The following is a 26,617-nucleotide window of genomic DNA, read 5'->3' on the forward strand; positions in this document are numbered from 1 at the left end:
TGAAAGAAGAGCTAATAAGAGCTGTAAATTACAGTAGGAAGTATTTGTGTGTGTGTGTTCAGTGAAATAAGTAGCACAAAAAGAGAGAGGAAATAGTGAGGTAGTGTTCATGGGTTCAATGTTCATTCAGAAATCTGAAGGCAGAGGGGAAGAAGTTATTCCTGAATTCTTGAGTGTGTGCCTTCAGGCTCCTGTACCTCTTCGCTGACGGTGGCAATGAGAAGAGGGCATGTCCTGGGTGATGTGGTTCTTAATGATGGATGCCACCATTTTGAGACATGGTTCATTGAAGATGGCCTGGATGGCAGGGAGGTTAGTGCCCATGATGGAGCTGATTGAATTTAAAACTTTATGCAGCTTGCTTTGGTCCTGTGCAGTGCCTCTCCCCCAGACCAGATGGTGCTGCAGCCCTTTGGAATGCTCTCCATGGTACATTTGTAGAAATACGTGAGGGTCTTTGGTGACATACCAAATCTTCTCAAACTCCGAATGAAATATAACCATTGTCGTTTCTTCTTTGTAACTATATCGATATGTCGGTCTCAGGATGGATTCTCAGAGATGCTGACACCCAAGAACTTGAAACTGCTCACTCTTTCCACTTCTGATCCCTCTATGAGGACTGGAGTGTGGTCCCTCGTCTTAGCCTTTCTGAAGTCCACAATCAATTCTTCGGTCTTACTGACATTGAGTGCTAGGTTGTTGCTGTGTCAACACACCACTCAACCAGCTGATCTATCTCACTCCTGTACGCCCTCTCATCACCATCTGAGATTCTGCCAACAATAGTTGTGTCGTCAGCAAATTTATAGATGACATTTGTGCTGTGCCTAGCCACATAGTTATAGAAAGAGGAGAGCAGTGGGCTAAGAGCACATCCCTGAGGTGCGCCAGTGTTGGTTATCAGCGAGACAGAGATGTTATTTCCAATCCATACAGATTGTGGTCTTCTGGTGAGGAAGTTGAGGATCCAGATGCACAGGGAGGTACAGAGGCCCAGGTTCTGGAGCTTTTTGATCAGAACTGTAGGAATGATTGTAATAAATGCTGCCTAACAAGGTAAGAGCCCATGGATTTACAGGAAAGATTCTTGCACTGTGAGAAGATTGGCTGCCTGGTAGGAGGCAAAGAATGGGTTAATGAGGGTCTCTTCTTATTGGCTGCTGGTGACTAGTGGCGTGCCACAGGGATCGGTGTTGAGACAGCTTCTTTTTATGTTCTATGCCAATGATTTTGGTGAAGAAATTGATGGCTTGGTTGCCAAGTTTGCAGACTGTACAAGGATAGGTGGAGGGGTAGGTAATGCTGAGGAAGCAGAGTGTCTGCAGAAGAACTTGGATAAATTGGGAGAATGGGGCAAAGGAGTGGCAGATGGAATGTAGTGTACGGAAGTGCAATGGCATGCACTTTGATTGAAGGAATAAAGACGTGGGCTATTTGTAAATGGGGAGAAAATTCAAAAATCAGAGGTGCAAAGGGGCTTGGAAGTCCTTGTGCAAGATTCCCGAAAGGTTAACTTGCAGGCTGAGTCAGTGATAAGGAAGGCAAATACAATGTTAGCTTTCATTTTGAGTAGACTAAAGTACAAAAGCAAGAATGTAATGCTGAGGCTTTAAAAGGCATTGGTCAGATCACACTTGGAGTATTGTGAGCAGTTTTGAGCCCCCTATCCAAGAAAATATGGCTGACGTTGGTGAGGGTCCATCAGAGGCTTATAAGGATGATCCCAAAATTATACATATGAGGAGTGTTTGATGACTCTGGGCCTGTACTAACTGGAGTTTAGAAGAATGAGGCGATGATCTCATTGAAACCTATCGAACACTGCAAGGCCTAGATAGAGTGGATATGGAGAGGATGTTTCCTGTAGTGGGGGAGTCTATGACCAGAGAGCACAGCCTCAGAATAGAGGGATGTCCATTTAGGACAGAAATGAGGAAGCATTTCTTTAACCAGAGGGCAGTGAGTCTGTAGAATTCATTGCCATGGACAGCTGTGGAGTCTGGGTATATTTAAAGCGGAGTTTGATAGATTCTTGATTGGTAAACACATCAAAGGTTATGGGGAGAAGGTGGAAGAATGGGATTGAGAAGGATAATAAATCATCCATGATGGAATGGTGGAGCAGATTTGATGGGCTGAATGGCCTAATTCTGCTCCTATGTCTTATGGTCACATCTGCCTCCATGACCTTTTCCTTGCTGACACATTGTTTAATGGAGTTTCCTTGTCAGATGAAACTCGCCAAATCCGTATCACGGAGTGAGGGTGTCTGACCCTAGCTCACCCATCACTAACTGGCCTGGTCACCCTACCTATTGTCTCCCACTTGTTGCACCCTCCCTACCTCCATCACAGGAACCACCTGGCTGTCTGCCCCGTCTCTGGTCCAGTCTCCACAGTTTAGTTCTTTCTGAAGTACTCCCTGCCTGAATCTGTGCAACTCCAGAAGTCATACAGTCATCGATTACTCCGACACAGAATCCCAGTCAAGTTCAATAATGAATTATAAACTGTTGTGCTAAATATTTAAGTAGATTGCTAGACAAGAATATCCAAAGGTGAACAGTGAACCTTTACCCAGGTGATGTCAGCCAGCGCTGAGTGTAAAGTGCATCACATCAGTAACTAGCTGACGACAAAGGGGCAGAGATCTCATTTAGGCTGTAGGCAGTGCCTGATCAGACCGTGGGTCAGGAGGGCACAGCTTCTGATATGCTGCCTGAACCGACTGGACCCACTGGATATGTTCTGAGGTCACATATGCAGGAGAGGGAGTTGTGATAACTTTATTGTATATTTTATGGACCAAAGATTTCAAATAACTCCCAATAATTACTCAGAAAGGTTACCTGTCAATCATTGATTTATGCCCCGCTGTCTGTGTTGAACACACTGCTCCGGGACAGATCGTGTGTTGGGACCTTCCTTCTAGGATAGCTGCTGCTTTGGGAGATCTGGAAATGAACATTCCCAGGCAAAGGACAATCCTCTTTGTCCTGGTGGCTGGGCTCCTGCTTGCTGCTCTCAGCCTGGTTTTAATCTTTGTGTCGCCCCAGATTATCCAGGACCAAGTCATTAAGGTACAAACGTTAAGACCCTATACAGTTTCCGCAGGAGAGGGAAAAGCACAAGTTTGTGGGGAGTGCTCAATAGGTGATGTGGGATCAATGCAGAGAGAGAGGGTCAACTTGAAACCGTGTCTCTCTCCGGAGACGCTGTGAACTCAGACGATTCCTGTTTTTTACTTTGGATTTCCAGCCGCTGCACGTTTTTGCTGTTAGATTCGTGATGCGGGTTGTTGACTTCCCAATGTTGCTGCCTGTCGGCATTCACTGTGCGCAGAGGTTACTAGTGTCTCGGTGTAGAGCCCAGGTGGTCGTGGTAGGTGGTATGAGGGGTGTCTACCTTAGGGCACCACAGTAGCCTAGCAGTTAGCATAACATTTTACAGTGCCAGCTGTCGGGGAGACTGCTTGGATTAATAGTAACCACGGTTAATCAGCAGTGGCTAATAAACAGAAGCGGGATTTAAGCGGAACGGCCATTGTGCGACTGGACAGTGTTAGAGTGGTCAGGCTTGGGCAAGAACAGGTGCAGGCTGGAACTTAAGCTTGAGAAGTTAGAGGTATAACACGTGTGGGCAGGATAGTAGTTAGGCAGTGGAATTCTCCTCCTGTAAGATGAATGATTTCAGGGTACCTAGCAGTCCCCCTGATGACTACATCTGCAGGAACAGCTCCCGACTTCAGCTCCTGACTGACAAGGTCAGGGAAATGGAGCTGGAGCTGGATGCACTCAGGACCATCCGGGAGGATGCAAACTTCACAGAGGAGTCTTTTACTGAGGTGGTCACACCCACAGTACAAGCCTCAGACCGTAGTTGGGTGACCAGCAGGAGAATCAAGGGGAGTAAGCAGTCAGCGCAGGGTTCCCCTGTGGCCATTCCCCTCAGCAACAAGTATACCCCTTTGGATGCTGCTGGGGGTGGGGTGCGATGCACTGAGGCGTAGCGCGGAAGGGTAAAGTCAAGCAGAGCGATAGTGATAGGAGACTTGATGCGGGGGGGATGGGCAGCAGATTCTGTAGCCGTGAAAGAGAAGTCAGGATGGTGCTTTACTTCCCAGGCGCTGGCGGCCAGGATGTCTCAGAGTGGCAGAAGGTTCTCAAGAGGAAGGGTGAGCAGTCAGAGGTCATGGTGCATGTTGGCACTAACGAATTGATAGAAAGGGGGAAGAGGTCCTGTGCTGTGAGCAAAGCGAGTTAGGGAAAAGGCTGGAGAGCAGGACCTCCAAGCTAGTAATCCCTGGACTACTCCCAGTACCACGTACTAGTCAGGATAGGAATAGGATGATGGTACAGATGAATGCATGCTTGAGGAGCCAGTGCAGGGGCAGGGTTTCAGATTTTGGGATCATTGGGATCTCCTCTGGGGAAGGTATGATGTATACAAAAAGGACAGGTTACACTTGAACCTGAGGGTCACTGATATTCCTGCGGGCAGGTTTGCCAGAGCTGTTGGGGAGGGTTTGAACTGATTTTGGCAAAGGGGTGGGAACTGGAGTGATAGGGCTGAGGACTGGGTAGTCGGTATGCAATGTGTAGAGAGACTATGGGGAAGGACAGGCAGATACTGGGGCAAAGCTGCAGTCAGTGGGATGCGTCGCAGTGTAACATGGGGGCAAAAATTCAAAGGTTCAAAGGTACAATTTAATGTTAGAGAAATGTATACAGCATACATCCTGAAATGCTTTTTCTTCGAAAACAGAGAAGTGCCCCAAAGAATGAACAGCAGTTAAACCTGAGAATCCCAAAGTCCCCCCTAACTCCCCCATCCTGCGTGTAAGCGTTAGTGAGCAACAATTCCCCCTCTCCCCACCGGCAAAACAAAAGCATCAGCACCCACCACCGAGCACTCAAGGGTGAGCAAAGCAATAGCAAAGTCAGAGACTTGGAGTTACCGCAAAGGCTTCACGTTTCATCCGGCATTCGACATACCACAGGTTCTCTCTCCCTAATAAGGGAGAAGGAGGTTTTTCCATTTTCCCAGCAAGCGGGGAGACATAACAACAACTCGCTGGTTTACAATGTTAAAAGTCTGTTACGTCGCTTTTTTCGAGTTCCGTGCCTGAAGATCGCAAAGATCCCGGGTCTTCGGGCCCACAGTAGTAGATTTTCCGACTCCCCTGATGACACACGGGTCTCCTACCGTGACACCGACCCTCGATCTGCCCGTCTCCAGAGCCCTGAGATCTTAGACCTCCAAATACGAGCCGGACTCTCAGGCCGAACCCTTGGTGTGCCAAACAACGGCCAGCCCTGAAACCCCGACAACGGGTCTCATTCCCGCAAAGAACCAAAGTCTGCGTGTAACTCCAGGTCAGGGTCTTCAAAAGATCCCTGAAAGGGAAAAATAAAGGTATTAAAGACGGAAAGAGAGCTGTTTCAAAGGAGTCGCCGTTTAGCGCCATTTTAACCCTGTCTCCGTCTCTGTCTCCTATTGAAAAGGGTGATGAATACAGGACTGAAGGTGTTATATGTGAATGCTTGCAGTATAAGGTAGATGATCTTGTAGTGCAGTTAGAGATTGGCAGGTATGACGTTATGGATATCACTGAGACGTGGCTGAAAGAAGATTAGAGTTGGGCGCTTGATATCCAAGAATATCCATTGTAGCAAAAGGACAGGTAGGTAGGCAGAGGGGATGAGGTGGATCGGTTGTTAAAAAATGAAATCAAATCCTTAGAAAGAGGTGATATAGGATCAGAGGATGTAGAAACCTTGTGGGTAGAGTTAAGAAACTGCAAGCGTAAAAGGACCCTATTTGGAGTTATATACAAACCTTGAACAGTAGCAGAATTTCAACAGGAAATAGAAAAGGCATGTAAGATTAGGGATCTGGAGCTGCAGCTTGATGACCTACTGCTTATCAGGGAAAGTGAAGAGGTGATAGACAGGAGCTACAGGGAGGTAGTCATCCCTAGGCTACAGGGGTCAGAAAACTGGGTGACTGTCAGGAGAGGGAAGGAAAATGCCCGGATAGTGGAGAGCACCCCTGTGGCTGCCCCCCTCAGCAACAAGTATCTCATTTTGGATGCTGTTGAGGGGGATGACCGGACAGGGGATGCCCACGGTGACCGGGTCTCGGGCACTGAGCCTGGCGCTGTTGTGCAGGAGGGAAGGAGGGAGAACAGTCATAGGGGATTCTATAGTCAGGGGAACAAACAGGAGATTCTGTGAGCCTGATAGAGATACCCGCATGGTGTGTTGCCTCCCAGGTGCCAGGGTACGGGATGTCTCGGATAGAGTCCAAAAATTCTGAATGGAGAGGGCAATCAGCCAGCTGTCTTGGTACATGTTGGTACCAATGACATAGATAGGAAAAGGGAGGAGGTCCTGAAGAGAGATTTCAGGGAGTTAGGAAGGAAGCTGAGAAGCAGGACCTCCAAGGTAGTAATCTCGGGATTGCTGCCTGTGCCACGTGCTAGCGAGGGCAAGAATAGTAGGATCAGGCAGATGAATGCATGGCTGAGAGACTGGTGCAGGGACAGGGCTTCAGATTCTCGGATCACTGGGATCTCCTCTGAGGGAAGTATGACCTGTTCAAAATGGATGGGTTACATCTGAACTCGAAGGGGACCAATATCCTGGCGGGAAGGTTTACTAGAGCTGTTAGGGAGGGTTTAAACTAATTTGACAGGGGGATGGGAACCCAAATGATAGAGCGGAGGAAGCGGAAAACAGAAATAAATCTAAGATAGTGAGCAGTAAAGATGTCAGGAAAGACAGGCAGGTGACGGGGCAAATTTGCAGCCATTGGGATGAGTTGCAGTGCAATCAAAGCGAAAAGTACCAAATACTGGTCTTAAGGTGTTGTACTTAAAATGCACGCAGCGTAAGGAATAAGGTGGATGATCTTGTCGTACAGCTACAGATTGGCAGGTATGATATTGTGGCCATCACTGAGACGTGGCTAAAGGATGCATGTCTCTGGGAGCTGAACGTCCAAGGATACACGGTGTATCGGAAGGATAGGCAGGTAGGCAGAGGGGAAGGTGTGGCTTTATTGGTAAGAAATGATATCAAATCATTGGAAAGAGGCGACATAGGATAGGAAAATGCAGAATCTTTATGGGTTGAACCAAGAAATCGCAGGGGTAAAAGGACCCTGATGGCAGTTATATACAGGCCTCCAAACAGCTGCAGTGATGTGGACTACAAATTACAACAGGAAATAGAAAAGGCTTGTCAGAAGGGCAGTGTTATGATAATTGTGGGGGATTTTAACATGCGAGTGGATTGGGAAAATCAGGTCGGCACTGGATCTCAAGAGAGAGGATTTGTAGAATGTCTGCGAGATGGCTTTTTAGAACAGCTTGTTGTTGAGCCCACTAGGGGATCAGCTGTACTGGTTTGGGTATTGTGGAATGAACCAGAGGTGATTAGAGAGATTGAGGTGAAGGAACCCTTAGGAGTCAGTGATCATAACATGATTGAGTTCACTGTGAAATTTGAGAAAGAGAAGCTGAAATCTGATGTGTCGGTGTTTCAGTGGAGTAAAGGAAATTACAGTGGCATGAGAGAGGAACTGGCCAAAGTTGACTGGAAAGGGACACTAGCAGGAAGGACGGCAGAGCAGCAGTGGCTGGAGTTTATGTGAGAAGTGAGGAAGGTGCAAGACAGATATATTCCAAAAAAGAAGAAATTTTGGAATGGAAAAAGGATGCAACCGTGGCTGACAAGAGAAGTCAATGCCAAAGTTAAAGGAGAGGGCATACAAGGAAGCAAAAATTAGTGGGAAGACAGATTGGGAAGTTTTTAAAAGCTTACAAAAGGAAACTAAGAAGGTCATTAAGAGGGAAAAGATGAACTATGAAAGGAAGCTAGCAAATAATATCAAAGAGGATACTAAAAGCTTTTTCAAGTATATAAAGAGTAAAAGACAGGTGAGAGTAGATATAGGACCGATAGAAAATGATGCTGGAGAAATTGTAATGGGAGATAAGGAATGGCGGAGGAACTGAACGAGTATTTTGCATCAGTCTTCACTGAGGAAGACATCAGCAGTATACCGGACACTCAAGGGTGGCAGGGAAGAGAAGTGTGCGCAGTCACAATTGCGACAGAGAAAGTACTCAGGAAGCTGAATAGTCTAAAGGTAGATAAATCTCCCGGACCAGATGGAATGCACCCTCGTGTTCTGAAGGAAGTAGCTGTGGAGATCGCAGAGGCATTAGCAATGATCTTTCTAAAGTCGATAGATTCTGGCGTGGTTCTGGAGGACTGGAAGATTGCAAATGTCACTCCGCTATTTAAGAAGGGGGCAAGGAAGCAAAAAGGAAATTATAGACCTGTTAGCTTGACATCGGTGGTTGGGAAGTTGTTGGAATCGATTGTCAAGGATGAGGTTATGGAGTACCTGGAGGCATATGACAAGATAGGCAGAACTCAGCATGGTTTCCTTAAAGGAAAATCCTGCCTGACAAACCTATTACAATTTTTTGAGGAAATTACAAGTAGGCTGGACAAGGGAGATGCAGTGGATGTTGTATATTTGGATTTTCAGAAGGCCTTTGACAAGGTGCCACACATGAGGCTGCTTAACAAGATAAGAGCCCATGGAATTATGGGAAAGTTACATATGTGGATAGGGCATTGGCTGATTGGCAGGAAACAGAGAGTGGGAATAGAGGGATCCCATTCTGGTTGGCTGCTGGTTACCAGTGGTGTTCCACAGGGGTCCGTGTTGGGGCCACTTCTTTTTACGTTGTACACCAACGGTTTGGATTATGGAATAGATGGCTTTGTGGCTAAGTTTGCTGATGATACAAAGATAGGTGGAGGGGCCGGTAGTGCTGAGGAAACAGAGAGTCTGCAGAGAGACTTGGATAGATTGGAAGAATGGGCAAAGAAGTGGCAAATGAAATACAATGTTGGAAAGTGTATGGTTATGCACTTTGGCAGAAGAAATAAACTGGCAGACTATTATTTAAATGGGGAGAGAATTCAAAGTTCTGAGATGCAATGGGACTTGGGAGTCCTCGTGCAGGATACCCTTAAGGTTAACCTCCAGGTTGAGTCGGTGGCGAAGAAGGCAAATACAATGTTGGCATTCATTTCTAGAGGAATAGAGTATAGGAGCAGGGATGTGATGTTGAGGCTCTATAAGGCACTGGTAAGACCTCACTTGGAGTACTGTGGGCAGTTTTGGGCTCCTTATTTGAGAAAGGATGTGCTAACATTGGAGAGGGTACAGAGAAGATTTACTAGAATGATTCCAGGAATGAGAGGGTTAACATTTGAGGAACGTTTGTCTGCTCTTGGACTGTATTCCTTGGAGTTTAGAAGAATGAGGGGGGACCTCATAGAAACATTTCGAATATTGAAAGGCATGAACAGAGTGGATGTGGCAAAGTTGTTTCCCATGATGGGGGGAGTCTAGTACGAGAGGGCATGACTTAAGGATTGAAGGGTGCCCATTCAGAACACAGATGCGAAGAAATTTTTTTAGCCAGAGGGTGGTGAATCTATGGAATTTGTTGCCACGGGCGGCAGTGGAGGCCAAGTCATTGGGTGTATTTAAGGCAGAGATTGATAGGTATCTGAGTAGTCAGGGCATCAAAGGTTATGGTGAGAAGGCTGGGGAGTGGGACTAAATGGGAGAATGGATCAGCTCATGATAAAATGGCTGAGCAGACTCGATGGGCCAAATGGCTGACTTCTGCTCCTTTGTCTTATGGTCTTATGGTAATAATGGTAATGTTATGTTAGTTATGGGGAATTTCAATATGCAGGTAGATTGAAAAAACTGGGTTGGTGCTGGATCCCAAGAGAGGGAATTTGTAGAATGCCTACAAGATGGCTTTGATGAATAGCTTGTGGTTGAGTCCACTAAGGGAAAGGCAATTCTGGATTGGGTCTTGTGTCATGAACCAGATTTGACGAGGGAGCTTAAGGTAAAGGAAACTCTTACGATCATCGTAACATGATAGAATTTACCCTGCAGTTTGAGAGGAAGAAAATCAAGTCACATACAGTATATCAGTATTATGGTGGAGTAAAGGGAATTACAGAGGCACGAGAGAGGAGCAGGCCAGGATTGACTGGAAGGAGACACCAGCAGGGATGATGGCTGGAGTTTTCAATTCAGAAGGCATAAGACAGATATATTCTAAAGATGAAGAAGTATTCTAAAGGGAGGATGAGACAAGCATGGCTGACCAGGGAAGTTAAAGACAGCGTAAAAGCAAAAGAGAAAGCATATAATATAGCAAAAATTAGTGGGGAGTTAGAGGATTGGGAATCTTTTAAAAACTACAGAAGGCAACTGAATCAGCTACAATGGAATGGCAGGGCAGATTTGAGCCAAGTGCCTAAATTTGCTCCCATGTCTTGTGGTAAATTCCTGCCACTTTCTGTAAGGAGTTTGTACGTTCTCCCTGTGACCATGTGGGTTTCCTCTGGGTACTTCAATTTCCTCCCATATTCCAAAGTTATACGAGTTAGTAAGCCGTGGGCACGCTACGTTGTTGCTGGAAGCATGAAGGCACTTGCGGGCTGCTCCCCACCACACCTTCAGACTGTGTTGGCCATCGACAGAAACGAACGATGTATTTCACTGTACCTTTTGATAGTTTGAGGTACACCTGACGAGTAAAGCTAATCTTAAATCTGAAAAGATTTGGCAGTGGATAAACACTTAAAGAAACATTTCAAAATGATCGAATGCACGCCTCTCCCTGGCAGAGGGAGAATAGAGACAGGAGGTCCCTCCTGCCTGCCCTGCCATCTAATGAGATCAGGGCTTTATGCAGAGAGTGTACTACCCTTCTGCTTGGCAGTGTGTAGTGTTCCATTGGCATTAGTGTTGGTGCCTGTGTTCTCAATATCCAGAGGTGTGATTGCCAGATTTGCCGGTGACACAGACAGATAAGACCACAATTGTAAAGAGAACATATTGATCGTAAAGAGGTACAAAAGCAGGTTACGGGCATAGCCAGAAACCTGGCAATTTGACTAAGTTGGGGGTGATTCTGAAATTGACCATTTAGACAGGAAAAGTATCATTGAGATGACTGGACAAGTGGGAAATATTGTTGTCATGACACCATGTCACTAGGTTCCCTGGCTCTTGATATGTTCCGACTCATCATTGTTTGAGAATCGACCCACCACAGTGGTATCATCTGAAAACCTATAGATCAGGAGTCCCAACCTGCGGTCCATGGGTCCCTGGGTTAATGGTAGGGGTCCATGGCATAAAAAAGTTTGCCATAGAAATATTCTAAAGGGAGGATGAGGCCGTAGGAAACTCCATAGCTCTGTATATTTCAAAGTGGTTTTAGAAGAAGCTAGGGATGCACCAGGAATAAAGGTTTTAAACTGAGAGAAGGCCAATCACATTAAAAAAAAAGACAGAACCAGGTAAAGAGATCATAAAGTTATTGCACAGCATAGAAATTACAAAATAAATTAATCATACAAAAGAAAAGGAATAATGATGTAGTTTTCCTGGATCTATGGACCATTTGTAAATCTGATGGCAGAGAGGCAAAGAAGCTGTTCTTGAATCATTGGGTGTGGGCCTTCAAACTCCTGTACCTCCTCCCTGATGGTAGTAACGAGAAGAGGATATGTCCTGGACGATGAGCGTCCGTAATGACAGATGCTGCTTTCTTGATGCACCGCCTCTTGAAGATGTCCTCAGTGGTGGGCAGCGTTGTGCCCGTGCACGGGAGCTGGGTGAGGCTGCGCCCTCTGCAGCCTCCTGTGACCCCGTGCACGGGAGCTGTCACACCAGGCTGTGATGCAACTAATCAGAGTGCTCTCCACTAAACATCTGTAGAAATTTGTAAGAGTCTACGGTGACACATTGAATCTCCTCAAGCCCCTAACAAACTAGATCCAATGGCGTGCCTTTTTGATGATTACATCAATATGTTGGGCCCAGCACAGATCCTCTGGGACATTGACACCCAAAGAACTCAATGTTTCTCATCCTTTCCAGCTCTGATCCCTGAATGAGGACTGGTGTGAATTCTCTTGACTTCCCCTTCCTTAAGCCTACAATCAATTCCTTGATCTTGCTGATCTTGAGTATAGGGTAATTGTTGTGGCGCCACTCAACCAGCTGACCTTTCTGATTCCTGTTTGCCTCCGTGTCACCGTCTGTGATTTTACCAGTGGCAGTGGTGTCACCTGTGAGTTTATAAATGGTGTTTCGAGCAGTCACACACTCGTGGGTGTAGAGAGAGTGGAGCAGTGGGATAACTACACATCCCTGAGGTGTCTTAGTGTTGATCGTGAGCGAGGAGGAGATGTTATTTCCAATTGTCACTGATGGAAAAAGTTGAGAATTCGGTTACAGAGGGAGGTATAGAGACCCAGGTCTTGAAGCTTGTTGATAAGTCCTGAGGGTATAATGATGATGTACGCCAAACTGTAGTCAATAAACAGCACCCTGACCCATGTTTTGTGTTATCCAGGTGCTCCAAAGCCACACAGAGCCAGTGAGATTGTGTCCGCTATAGCTGGTAGGCAAATTGCAGTGGGTCCAGGTCCTCGCTCAGTCAGAAGTTAATTCCAGCCGTAACCAACTTTTCAAAGCACTTTGTCACAGTAGATGCAACTGGGTGATGGTCATTCAGGCAGCTCTCCCTGCTGCCCTTTAGTTTTAGGTAGGAGTCTCCGCCTGTAGCAATGAGAGGTGGAAGATGTCCTTGAACACTCCAACCAGTTGGTTGGCACAGGTTTTTGGGGCCCTACCAAGTACACAATCAGGACCTGATGCCTTGCGAGGATTCACCCTCTTGAAGGATGTTCTGCCAGTCTGACTCAGAAACAGCCATAGAGTCATAGAAAATTATTGCACAGAAACAGGCCCTTTGGCCCATCTAGTCCATGCCAAACCATTTAAACTGCCTATTGACCTGCGCCTGAACCATAGCCCTCCGTATCCCTACCATCGATGTAGCTATCCAAACTGCCCTGAAACATTGAAATCGAGCTCACATGCACCACTTGCACTAGCAGCTCATTCCACACTGTCACAACCCTCTGAGTGAAGACGTTTACTCTCATGTTCCCTTTAAACTTTTTGCCTTTCACCTTTAACCTATAACCTCTAGTCATAGTCCCTCCCAACCTCAGTGGAAAAAACCTACTTGCATTTACCTCATCTATACGCTTCATAATTTTGTTTATCTGTATCAAATCTCCTCTCAGTCTTCTACGTTCCAAGGAATAAAGTCCTCACAGAGGTCATGGGGTCCCCAGATGCCGTGAGTGGAGTGTTATTCTCCCTGTCAACGCATACATGAAAGGTGTTGAGCTTATCGTTGACAGAAGCATTACTGCCATTTATAGTGTTAGGTTTCATCTGATAGGAAGCAATGGCATTCAAACCTTGCCACAGCTGTCGTTTATCCAATTGTGTCTGTAACTTCACACGGAAATGCCTTTAACTCTCATGATGGTCTTCTGTAGGTTGTACCTGGACTCTTAATGGGATTCTCCATCTTGAACATCACAGGTCTATCTCTCAAGAGACTGCAAGTCGCCTGGTTCATTCACAGCTTCTGGTTTGGGAATATTTGATATGTTCTGTGGATGGAAAATTGGGAGAGATTGGTAGCCCTGATGTTCTTAGCTAATAGAGAAGTGGAACTGTGGAACTGGGAGTTGTTTCACCTGTTCGGGGATTACCCTCAACTTCACCCTTCATCCCACATTCAGTGGATCACCTGTGAAAGTGTTGCCATGAGAGAGATTGATTCAATGTGTTATACAAGAGAGTTGATTAAACTTAGTACCATGAGCAGTTCAATCTGCTTTTTATTTAATCAATTATCATTTGTGCTGTTAAGTGCTGTATAAAGTTTAACAACTCATAATATTTTGGGTATATCAAACTTTATTGCTAACCAACTTTCAATGAGGTCCAAGTCTAGATTGTTCATTTGATAGCAAAGCTCTCTGTAGTTGTGCCTAGTTTATTGATATGTCCAGAATGAATGACGGTTACTTGACAGCACATTCTCTTTCTTTTCTTTTTAAATCTTTTTATTAATTTTCAAAATTATTAACACAGTAACAATGTTGATACAAAGAGATTGGAATGATCTTAAAAAACATATACAAAAAAGATTTTAAATAACATAGGTATAATAGACTTCCAAACTCATAATGAAATTAGTCATAAAGAGAAAAAAGAAATAAAAAGAAAAAAAATATAAAAACAAAGAACCCCCCCCCCCCAAAAAAAAGAAAAAAAACCTGAATACTAAACTCAAAAAAAAGCAAACAGAACAAACCAGGGCTAGACCAACATCTTGAATCAGACACGTTCAGTAATGTTGTCAACTCCACTCCTCTATTCATATATTTTGCGTTAATAAAGAAGATTCAGAAAGGTCAAATTACATCATATGAAAATGTTGCATAAAAGGTTTCCAAGTTTCTTCAAATTTAACCGAAGGATCAAAAATATCACTTCTAATTTTTTCTAAATTTAAACAATATAGTTTGAGAAAACCATTGGAATGTAGTAGGAGGATTGGTTTAACGCATTCTCACTGGCAACTGGGTGCTGTGGTCACTGCAGACTCACTGTCCCACATCCTTAGAAGGCCACGGGCTGCAAGGCCCTGAGAATAAGTTGGCCAGGCAAGTGCCAGATCTGAAATCTTAAAATACTTTGTCTAATCTGGGTGAAGTCATGACACAGTGAGGTATTCCACCCACGTGGCCAATTAGCCTGCTAACCCAGACGTCTTTAGACTGTGGGAGGACACAGGAGCACCCGGAGGAAACACACGTGGTCATGGGGAGAACTTACAAACGTCTTCCCGGCAGCGGCGGGAATTGGACCTCGATTGCTGGCGCTGTGAAGTGTTACGCCCTCGATTGCTGGCGCTGTGAAGTGTTACGCTAACCACTGTGCCATACGTAATCTCCCTCCACGGACAATGCCGTTCCCTCTGAGCTGCTTGGGTGCAAGGCCGCGCAGCATGTACAATCTCCTCTGTCTCTATCAGTCCAGCCCGTCACCCCACTGAGGCATTGACCACCAGCAGCAGCTCACCAGAGTCCTCTGGCCTGAGCTGATAGACGGTTACAGTCATAGTTACGAACTACAGCACAGAAACAGGCCCTTCAGCCCATCTAGTCCATGCCAAACCATTTAAATTGCCTACTCTCGTCGACCTGCACCGGGATCATACCCCTCCCATTCATACCCCTACCATCCATGTACCTATCCAAACTTCTCTTAAATATTGAAATTGAGCTTGCATGCACCTCTTGAGCTGGGAGCTCATTCCACACTCTCACAAACCTCTGAGTGAAGTAGTTTTCCCTCATGTTCCCCTCAAACTTTCACCCTTAACCCATGACCTCTGGTTGTTGTCCCACCCAACCTCAGTGGAAAAAGCCTGCTTGCATTTACCCTATCTACACTCCTCATAATTTCATATACCTCTATCAAATCTCCTCTCAATCATCTACGTCCAAGAATAAAGTCCTAAGCTATTCAATCTTTCCTTATAACTGAGGTCCTCCAGACCCAGCAACATCCTTATTATTTCAGATATTTAGGCCTTGGTTAAGAAAAAGCAGTATTACAGATATAGGCAGGTAGGAACAAATGAGGAGCTTATGGAGCATAATAAATACAAGAGAACTCTTAAGAAAGAAATCAGGAGGGCTAAAAGAAGGCATAAAGTTACCCTAGCAGACAAGGTGAAGGAGAATCCCAAGGGATTGTACAGGTATGTTAAGAACGAAAGGATTGTAAGAGACAAAATTGGTCTTCAAGCAGATCAGAAAGGTAATCCATGTGTGAAGCCAAAAGAGATGGTGAGAACTGAAATAAATTTGCATCTGTATTCACTCAGGAGACAGACACAGACTCCATCGAAGTGAGGCAAATCGGCCCCAACTTCATGAACCTTATACAGATTACAGATGAGAAGGTGTTTGCTGTCCTGAAGTAAATTAAGGTGGATAAATCCCCAGGGCCTGATGAGGTGTTCCCTCAAACCTTCAGGAGGCAAATGCAGATATTGTTAGGCCCCTAGCAGAGATATTTAAAACGTCCTAGTGACAGATGAGGTACCAGGTTGGAGAATAGCCAATGCTGTCCGGTATTCAAGAAAGGTTTTAAAAATAAACCAGGAAATGATAAGCCAGTGAGCCTGACATCAGTTGTGGGAAAGATATTGGAAGTTATTCTGAAGGACTGGGTATATAAGTATTTGGATAGTCATAGGCTGATTAAGAATAGTCAGAATAGCTTCATGCGTGGTAGGTCATGTCTAACCAATCTTAAAGACTTTTTCAAGGAAGTTACCAGGAAAGTAGAAGAAAGCAAGGCAGTGAACATTGTCCACATGGACTTTAGGAAGGCAGTTGACAAGGTTATGGGACGGTGTCTGGGTCAGTGTGCTGGGTTATGGGACTGTGTATGAGTCAGTGTGCTGGGTTATGAGACGGTGTATTGGTCAGTGTGTGGGGTTATGGGATGGTGTATGGGTCTACGTGCTAGGTTATGGGATGGTGTATGGGTCAGTGTGCTGCATTATGGGACAGTGTATCGGTCAGAGTGCTGTGTTATGGTACAGTGTATGGGTGTGTACTGAGTAATGGGACAGTGTACGAGTCAGCATGCTGGGTGATGGGATGGTGTATGGGTCAGAGTGCTGGTTTATGGGACAGTGTATGGGTCAGCATGTTGGGCAATGGGACGGTGTCTGGGTCAGAGTTCTGTGTTATGGGATGGTATATGGGTCAGTGTGCTGGGTTATGGGACGGTGTCTGGGACAGTGTGCTGGGTTATGGGACGGTGTATTAGTCAGCGCTGGGTTATACGACGGTGTATGGGTCAGTGTGCTGCGTTATGGGATAGTATATGGGTCCTGTGCTGGATTATGGGACTATGTATGGGTCTGTGTGCTGAGTAATGGGACGTTGTATTGGTCAATGTGCTGCATTATGGGACAGTGTATGAGTCAGTATGCTGCATTATGGGACTGTGTATGGGTCAGTGCATGGGTCCATTTTCTGGGTTATGGGATGGTGTAGAGGTCAATGTAGTGGGTTATGGGACGGTGTATGGGTCAGTGTGCTGGGATATGGGACAGTGTACAGGTCAGTGTGCTGGGTTATGGGACTGTGTATGGGTCAGTGTGCTGGGTTATTGGATGGTGTATGGGTCAGTGTGCTGGGTTATGGGATGGTGTATGGGTCAGAATGTGGGGTTATCGGACGGTGTATGGGTCAGTGTGGTGGGTTATGGGACGGTGTATGGGTCAGAATGTGGGGTTATCGGACGGTGTATGGGTCAGTGTGGGGGGTTTTGGGACGGTGAATGGGTCAGTCTGCTGAGTTATGGGATGGTGTATGGGTCAGTGTGCTCCAATTTATGATGGTGTATGGTCAGTATTTTCCACGTTGGGATAGATGAGGTAACTGTACACATCAGGAAGGAAGGTGGCATTGTTCACAAGATACCTGGAGGAACTCAGTAAGTCAGGCACCATCAACGGAAAAGAGTACAGCCCACGTTTTGGGCTGAAACCCTTCAGCATGACCAGAGAGAAAATGATGGGAAAAGGGAAGTAGTTTTCTGGCCGATTCAACCGGTTGGAACGCGGATCACTTGCTGCAGTATAGATTTTTTCCTTCAAGAATGAGATATTATCCCTGTGTCAGTACAGTCGAGGCTGAGTGGGTAATCTCTGGAGATGGTGGCAGACTGAATAAGGCTGACCTGGGTTTCAGTATTTGGAAGAATGGAGGTGATGCCATTGAGACCGGCAATGCCATTTCAGCTGACCAGGGCTTACACTTACGGCCTGTCACCAGCACATCCTCAGGCTGCAAATGTGTGAACACAAATGGCTTATTTCACTGTAGGTTTCGATGTTCAAATGTCATCTGATAAATAAATCAATCTGAATCTTTCAACCCCTTTACTTGAATTGGGGTCAATCTTTGGACTCCCCTAATCTGGATATTGATTCGACTCATATCTGAGGGAGCATTGTGGAGAAGTTCAGCAGTCGTGATCTTCTGATTCAGAAGTCATGGGACTTTGCCCGGTCTTGCAGATTTCCTCTGTTCTGGTGCCTGAGCTGGGGTAGTCTGTGAACCAAAGATGGATCGAGTTCTTTGTGTTAATCTGTGGTTTGTTTTTCGATTCAGAATGTGCAGATCAACCCCAACAATGGTTTTGCCTATTCAGTGTGGAGAGATGTACCTATCCCTTTCTACATGTCTGTGTATTTCTTTCACATTGTGAATCCCGAGGCAATACTCCGTGGAGAGAAGCCAATTCTGTCACAGCGAGGACCCTATGTTTACAGGTACCAGCTCCTGTTTAGCAAATACTCCTAATTGTCAAGTCCTAGAAGTTAGTGATTGCTCTAACAGTGCAATGGGGATGAAAAAGAATTAGACAAAAAAAAACTACCTACAGTTTCTGCCTCTACTCGCTGATGCCTCTGTGATCCAAAGCCTCAACTCCCTAATTCCAACTCTGGTCCACGCACACAGTGGCCGCCCCACTTAAACTTAACGACTTTTTATTGGTCTTTGCCAGGTGCCTAATTACGTACAATCCAATGTCTCCAAGGCGACTGTGGTACACAGAATGTCCCGACTGCCCTGCTCCCTTCTTTTGGAATCTCTCTCTCTCGTAAACTCACAATCCAAAGACTCAAAGGGAACAGTTGTGTGCAGTCTCCTGACTGGCTACTCTACGCTCACTTGTTTTGAAATCTCTCACCCGCCGCACACAATGACACGGGGAAAAATATTCTGACTTTCTACTCTGTCTATGCCTCTCATAATCTTATTTACCTCTATCTGGCAACCCCCCAGCCTCCTTCACTCCAGGGAAAACAAGTTCAGCCTTTCCAATCTCTCCACATAACTGAAGTCCTCCAATTGAGGCAATGTTCTGGTGAATCTCCTTTGGACTCTGAGACCATCTCAGCCTTCCTATAGTGTGGTGACCAGGTTGCACACAATACTCCATAAGACCATAGGAGCAGAATCAGGCCATTCGGCCCGTCAAATCTTCCGTGCCATTCCATCATTGGTGATTTATTATCCCTCTCAACCCCATTCCCCTGCCTTCTCCCCATAACCTTTGACACCCTGACTAAAGATTGGCAGAAGAAATAAACGGGCAGACTATTATTTAAATGGGGAAAGAATTCAAAGTTCTGAGATGCAACGGGACTTGGGAGTCCTCATACAGGATACCCTTAAGGTTAACCTCCAGGTTGAGTTGGTGGTGAAGAAGGCGAGTGCAATGTTGACGTTCATTTCTAGAGGAATAGAGTATAGGAGCAGGGATGTGATGTTGAGGCTCTATAAGGCACTGGTGAGACCTCACTTGGAGTACTGTGGGCAGTTTTGGTCTCCTTATTTAAGAAAGGATGTGCTGACGTTGGAGAGGGTACAGAGAAGATTCACTAGAATGATTCCAGGAATGAGCAGGTTAACATACGAGGAACGTTTGTCTGCTCTTGGACTGTATTCCTTGGAGTTTAGAAGAATGAGGGGAGACCTCACAGAAACATTTCGAATGTTGAAAGGCATGGACAGAGTGGATGTGGCAAAGTTGTTTCCCATGATAGGGGAGTCTAGTACAAGAGGGCATGACTTAAGGATTGAAGGGCGCCCATTCAGAACAGAAATGCGAAGAAATTTTTTTAGTCAGAGGGTGGTGAATCTATGGAATTTGTTGCCACGGGCAGCAGTGGAGGCCAAGTCATTAGGTGTATTTAAGGCAGAGATTGATAGGTATCTGAGTAGCCAGGGCATCAAAGGTTATGGTGAGAAGACAGGGGTGTGGGACTAAGTGGGAGGATGGATCAGCTCATGATAAAATGGTGGAGCAAACTCGATGGGCCAAATGGCCGACTTCCGCTCCTTTGTCTTATGGTCTAATCAAGAACCCATCAACCTCCACGTTAAATTTACCCAATGATTTGGACTTCACAGCTCTTCGTGGCAATGAATTCCCAAGATTCACCTCATCTCCACTCTCAATGGACATCCCTCTATTCTGAGGCTGTGCCCTCTAGTCCTAGACTCAGCCACCATAGGAAACATCCTCACCATGTCCACTCTATCTAGGCCTTTCATTATTCGACAGGTTTCAATGAGATCCCTCCTCATCCTTATGAAATCCTATGAGTACAGACCCAAGCCATCAGACGCTCCCAGTACATTAACCCATAGATTCCTAGAATTATTCTTGTGAACTCTCTCCAATGCCAGCACATCTTTTCTTAGATAAGAGGGTCAAAACTACTCACAATTCTCCAAGGGCATTCTGACCAAGGCTTTATAAATCCTCAGCTTTACATCCTTACTCTTACATTCTAGTCCTCTCGAAATGAATGTTAACATTGCATTTGGCTTTCTTACCACTGACTCAAACTACAAGTTTACCATTAAGGAATATTGCATGAGGACTCCTAAGTCCCTCTGCACCCCGATTTCTAAATTTGTTCCATTTAGAAAATAGTCTACACCTTTATTCATTCCACAATACACTTCTCAATACTACATTCCTCCTGCCACTTCTTTGCCCGTTCTCCCAATCTGTAGACTCCCTGTTTCCTCAACACTACCTGCCCCTCCACCCATCTTTGTAATGCCCCACAAAGCCATCACATTCCATCATCCAAATCATTGACATATAATGTAAAATACTGACCACTGCAGAACACCTCTGGTCAGTGGCAGGCAGCCAGAAAAGGCCCCCTTTATACCTACTCTTTGTCTCCTGCCAGTCAGTGTGACCTAAACAATGTTTAATAGACAATAGACAATAGGTGCAGGAGTAGGCCATTCAGCCCTTCGAGCCAGCACCGCCATTCACTGTGATCATGGCTGATCATCCACAATCAGTTCCTTTTTCCTGCCTTCTCCCCATATCCCTTGACTCTGCTATCTTTAAGAGCTCTATCTAACTATATAGTAGTAACGTCCTAAATTTTATATTCTGTGTTCTGGTGTAATGAAGACATACATGCCATATGCTTCCTTTACCCGGTCTACATGCATTCCCACTCCCAGAGAGCTGTGGATTTGAATCCCTAAGCTCTGTCTATTCACCAAGGAACCTCAGTATCCCTACCATTCACCATTTATATCCTACCCCTGTTTGACTTCCCAAACGCATCATATCCCATACGTTAAGACGGCTTTGTGTCTGAATCTCATATTGAATTTTCTTTTCCTTTATCAATTTTTAAACACCTTATGCTGAGTTCTAAATCAGTCCCATTGAAGAGGTTGACCACTTTCGGTTTGACCAACCAGGGTAGGTCTTACACAGTGAACGGTAGGGCACCGAGGAGTGTGGCAGAACAAAGGGATCTGGGAATACAGGTCCACAATTTGAAAGTGGGTTCACAGGTAGATAGGGTTGAAAAGAAAAGCCTTTGACATATTGGCCTTCATAAATGAATGTATTGAGTACAGAAGATGGGGTGTTATGTTGAAGTTGTGTAAGACATTGTCTAGGCCTAATTTGGAGTATTGTGTGCAGTTTTGGTCACCTACCTACAGAAAAGATGTAAGCAATGTTGAAAGAGTGCGGAAAAAACTTACAAGGATGTTGGGATATGGAAGGCTATGGTCCCAGTACAGGTCAATGGGAATAGGCAGTTTAAACGGTTTCAGTATGGACTAGATGGGCCAAAGGGCCTGTTTCTCCTCTGTACCTCTCTATGGTACTTCCTTGTAAAGTTGCAAATCTTTTTTTTTGAGTTAGTAATACCTTGAACAATTGCAAAGTATCAGATCATATCCTTAATGAGTGAAACAATAACTTGTTGCGATGTTGTTATTTTGCAGAGAGCACAGACCGAAGGGCAACATTACCTTCCATGAAAACTACACAGTTTCCTACCGTTCATACCGACAGTTTCACTTTGTTCCAGAGCAGTCGTCTGGCAGCGAGAGCGATGAGCTCATGCTGCCCAACGTGCTAGCACTCGTAGGTATCAGTCCCACCAGCATCTTGAGTGTTTGGATTGCAGTAATATCAAAAAAAAGCGTTGTTTAACTTGCACAGTGAAAGTTAAGTGAAGAGTTAATAGAAGCATTTAACAGTTTTAACTGAGTCGCACTGCCAGAAGTGTAGAATCTATGTGTCCAACTCTTCAGATCAACACCAAAGAGAGCGACGAAATGTTGTCTCCCATGTGTTGTTGACATGATCTGAAACACGTTTGTATAAGGCTGGTGGGAGGAGTCTGAGTGGCCAACTTCACGATGAACATCAGAGACAACAGGGAAATGTCTCCTGCGTGTCCTGGGACACCTGCGTAAGAGAGTGGAGGAGCCTATGTGTTCAATTTCATGACGAACAAGAGGCAGTGGAGAAATGTGCTCTTGACATGATCTGGGTCACGTGTGTAAGAGTGGTGGGAGGGATCCTGTGGGAATTTCCAAGAGGGAATTAGAGAAGTATCTAATCAAAAATAATAATCTGATCAGATACTTAATCCAAAAAAATCAAATAATAATATCTAATCAAAAAATAATAAATGGGGAGTATGCAAAGGCAGTGAATGAGCTGCTGATCAGAACTGGCATTAAGGAAGATGATCTGAACTTTGACTAGCCACTTTATCACTCAGCTGCTTGGTCCATGGCACCACCAATAGCTTGAAATTCACTCCAACTTCTCACTTTCCATTATCAAGTCAAACAAGAACACTGAGGTGACCTTCACTGCTGCCGAGGTCCTATGGTCTATGAGGCAAGACTGCCTCACCACAGCTGTGATCCTGTGTTTTTACAGGGGACTGGTTCTGCTTTAGGGTACAGGATGAATCCAGGCTCCTTCTCTCTCTTCCTCTGGTGTCATACTTAAGGTCAATTCCCCCTCCAACCCAAAGTTGAAAGTCCTTGATTGAGTCTTACGTGTCTGTAGAATCAAGAGAAACACATCAACACACACAAAATTATGAGGGTAAATGCAAGCAGGCTTTTTTTTTAACTGAGGTTGTGTAGGACTACAAGAGGTCATGAGCTAAGGGTGAAAGGTGAAAAGCTGAAGGGGAACACAAAGAGAAACTTCTTTACTCAGAGGGTGGTGAGAGTGTGGAACGAGCTGCCAGCACAAGTGGTACATGCGAGCTTGATTTTAACGTTTAAGAGAAGTTCGATGATACATAGAAACATAGAAAATAGGTGCAGGAGTAGGCCATTCGGCCCTTCGAGCCTGCACCGCCATTTATTATGATCATGGCTGATCATCCAACTCAGAACCCCGCCCCAGCCTTCCCTCCATACCCCCTGACCCCTGTAGCCACAAGGGCCATATCTAACTCCCTCTTAAACATAGCCAATGAACTGGCCTCAACAGTTTGCTGTGGCAGAGAATTCCACAGATTCACCACTCTCTGTGTGAAGAAGTTTTTCTTAATCTCGGTCCTAAAAGGCTTCCCCTCTATCCTCAAACTGTGACCCCTCGTTCTGGACTTCCCCAACATCGGGAACAATCTTCCTGCATCTAGCCTGTCCAATCCCTTTAGGATCTTATACGTTTCAATCAGATCCCCCCTCAATCTTCTAAATTCCAACGAGTACAAGCCCAGTTCATCCAGTCTTTCTTCATATGAAAGTCCTGCCATCCCAGGAATCAATCTGGTGAACCTTCTTTGTACTCCCTCTATGGCAAAGATGTCTTTCCTCAGATTAGGGGACCAAAACTGCACACAATACTCCAGGTGTGGTCTCACCAAGGCCTTGTACAACTGCAGTAGTACCTCCCTGCTCCTGTACTCGAATCCTCTCGCTATAAATGCCAGCATACCATTCGCCTTTTTCACCGCCTGCTGTACCTGCATGCCCACTTTCAATGACTGGTGTATAATGACACCCAGGTCTCATTGCACCTCCCCTTTTCCTAATCGGCCATCCTTCAGATAATAATCTGTTTTCCTATTTTTGCCACCAAAGTGGATAACTTCACATTTATCCACATTAAATTGCATCTGCCATGAGTTTGCCCACTCACCCAACCTATCCAAGTCACCCTGCATCCTCTTAGCATCCTCCTCACTACTAACACTGCCGCCCAGCTTCGTGTCATCCGCAAACATGGAGATGCTGCATTTAATTCCCTCATCCAAGTCATTAATATATATTGTAAACAACTGGGGTCCCAGCACTGAGCCTTGCGGTACCCCACTAGTCACCGCCTGCCATTCTGAAAAGGTCCCGTTTATTCCCACTCTTTGCTTCCTGTCTGCTAACCAATTCTCCACCCACACCAATACCTTACCCCCAATACCGTGTGGTTTAAGTTTGCACACTAATCTCCTGTGTGGGACCTTGTCAAAAGCCTTTTGAAAATCCAAATATACCACATCCACTGGTTCTCCCCTATCCACTCTACTAGTTACATCCTCAAAAAATTCTATGAGATTCGTCAGACATGATTTTCCTTTCACAAATCCACGCTGACTTTGTCCGATCATTTCACCGCTTTCCAAATGTGCTGTTATCACATCCTTGATAACTGACTCCAGCAGTTTCCCCACCACCGACGTTAGGCTAACCGGTCTATAATTCCCCGGTTTCTCTCTCCCTCCTTTTTTAAAAAGTGGGGTTACATTAGCCACCCTCCAATCCTCAGGAACTAGTCCAGAATCTAACGAGTTTTGAAAAATTATCACTAATGCATCCACTAATTCTTGGGCTACTTCCTTAAGCACTCTAGGATGCAGACCATCTGGCCCTGGGGATTTATCTGCCTTCAATCCCTTCAATTTACCTAACACCACTTCCCTACTAACATGTATTTCACTCAGTTCCTCCATCTCTATTTGGTTCCTGCTCTCTAGTTGGTTCCTCGACATGTTGGTTCAAAAAACCATCCCGCATACATTCCAAGAAATCCTCTTCCTCAGCACCTTTACCAATTTGGTTCACCCAGTAAACATGTAGATTGAAGTCACCCATTATAACTGCTGTTCCTTTATTGCACACATTTCTAATTTCCTGTTTAATACCATCTCCGACCTCACTACTACTGTTAGGTGGCCTGTACACAACTCCCACCAGCGTCTTCTGCCCCTTAGTGTTATGCAGCTCTACCCATATCGATTCCACATCTTCCCGGCTTATGTCCTTCCTTTCTATTGCATTAATCTCTTCTTTAACCAGCAACGCCACCCCACCTCCCCTTCCTTCATGTCTATCCCTCCTGAATATTGAATATCCCTGAACGTTGAGCTCCCATCCCTGGTCACCCTGGAGCCATGTCTCTGTGATCCCAACTATATCATAATCATTAATAACAATCTGCACTTTCAATTCATCCACCTTATTACGAATGCTCCTTGCATTGATATGGTATGGAGGGCAGTGGTCCGGGTGTAGGGTGACAAGCGTAAACAGTTTAAATGGTTCAGCATGGACTAGATGGGTCGAAGGGCCTGTTTCTGTGCTGTACTTTTCTATGACACTGAGAGAAACATGTTTTCTCAATTCTGCAGGCAGATTTTATATCTTTTACTAATATTTTAACTTTGTTATTTGTTTCAACTTTAGGGTGCAGCTGTTTTAGCTGAGAAACTCCCTCCAACCATGAAGACTGTATTCAACATTGCCACGAAGCATTTTAATCAAAGTGCTTTTTTCAGAAGGACTGTAGAGGAAATCATGTGGGGATATGAAGACAAACTTATTGCCTTTCTTAAAAAAACCTTCCCAAACCTCCTCCCCTTTAAGGATAAGATTGGTTTGTTCGCTGATGTAAGTTTATGCTTTCAAACTTTAATAGGACATAAAACTTCACAGTGTGCTACACTTCATCCCACAATGTGGTGCTGACTCTGAGATCAGTCTCACCCTTCCCTCCCTCCATTTTTCTTTCATCCATATGCCTATCTAAGGGTCTATTAAATGTCCATGATATATCTGCCTCTACCACCATCCGGCAGTGCATTCCGTGCACCCGCCACTCTGTGTAAAAATTCTTACCTCTGACAACCACCTCCCCATATTTCCTTCCAATCACCTTAAAAGTATGTCCTCTTGTATTACCAGGGGAAAAGGTGCATGCTGTCCTCTCGATCTATGCTTCTTATCATTTTGTCTATCAAATCACCTCTCATCTTCCATCGCTGCAAACAGCCCTAGTTTGCTCTTCCTTTCCTCATGTGACACGTTCTCTAATCCAGGCAGCATCCTGGTAAGTCTCCTCGACACCCCCTCTGAAGCTTCTACATCCTTCCTATGACGGGGTGACCAGAAATGGTCCAAGTGTGGGTCTAACCAGGGTTTTGTAGAGCTGCTCACATCTCTTGAACTCTGTTCCCCCAACTTCTGAAAGCCAACACATCGTACACTTTCTTAGCCACCCTATCAACTTGTGCGACAACTTTAAGGTTTCTATGGACATGGACCCCATGATCCCTCTGTTCCTCCACACTGCCAAACATCCTGCTGTTACTCTGCTTGTAGTTCAACGTTCCATAGCGAATCCGGCTTGAACTCCATTTGCCATTTTGTTCCCTCAACATGTCCTCCTAATTTCAGTTTAAGTGGTTCAACATGGACTAGATGGGCCGAATGCCCTG

General features: G+C 45.2%; 1 protein-coding gene across 2 annotated transcripts in view; it reads left to right on the top strand.

Annotated features, from left to right (window-relative positions):
- Positions 1-2,862: 2,862 nt before the first annotated feature.
- Positions 2,863-26,617, top strand: part of LOC134360010 (scavenger receptor class B member 1-like) — a 59,457-nt gene continuing 35,702 nt past the window's right edge. For both annotated transcript variants that reach the window (XM_063073992.1, XM_063073993.1), the window contains exons 1-4: positions 2,863-3,083; positions 18,201-18,361; positions 21,876-22,017; positions 25,587-25,790. In XM_063073992.1, the coding sequence (XP_062930062.1) occupies positions 2,964-3,083; positions 18,201-18,361; positions 21,876-22,017; positions 25,587-25,790 (627 nt within the window). In that variant the 5' untranslated portion in view covers positions 2,863-2,963. The remainder of the gene's footprint in view (positions 3,084-18,200; positions 18,362-21,875; positions 22,018-25,586; positions 25,791-26,617) is intronic.

This window comes from Mobula hypostoma, chromosome 21, assembly GCF_963921235.1.
Source record: "Mobula hypostoma chromosome 21, sMobHyp1.1, whole genome shotgun sequence".
NCBI classification, from domain to species: Eukaryota; Metazoa; Chordata; class Chondrichthyes; order Myliobatiformes; family Myliobatidae; genus Mobula; species Mobula hypostoma.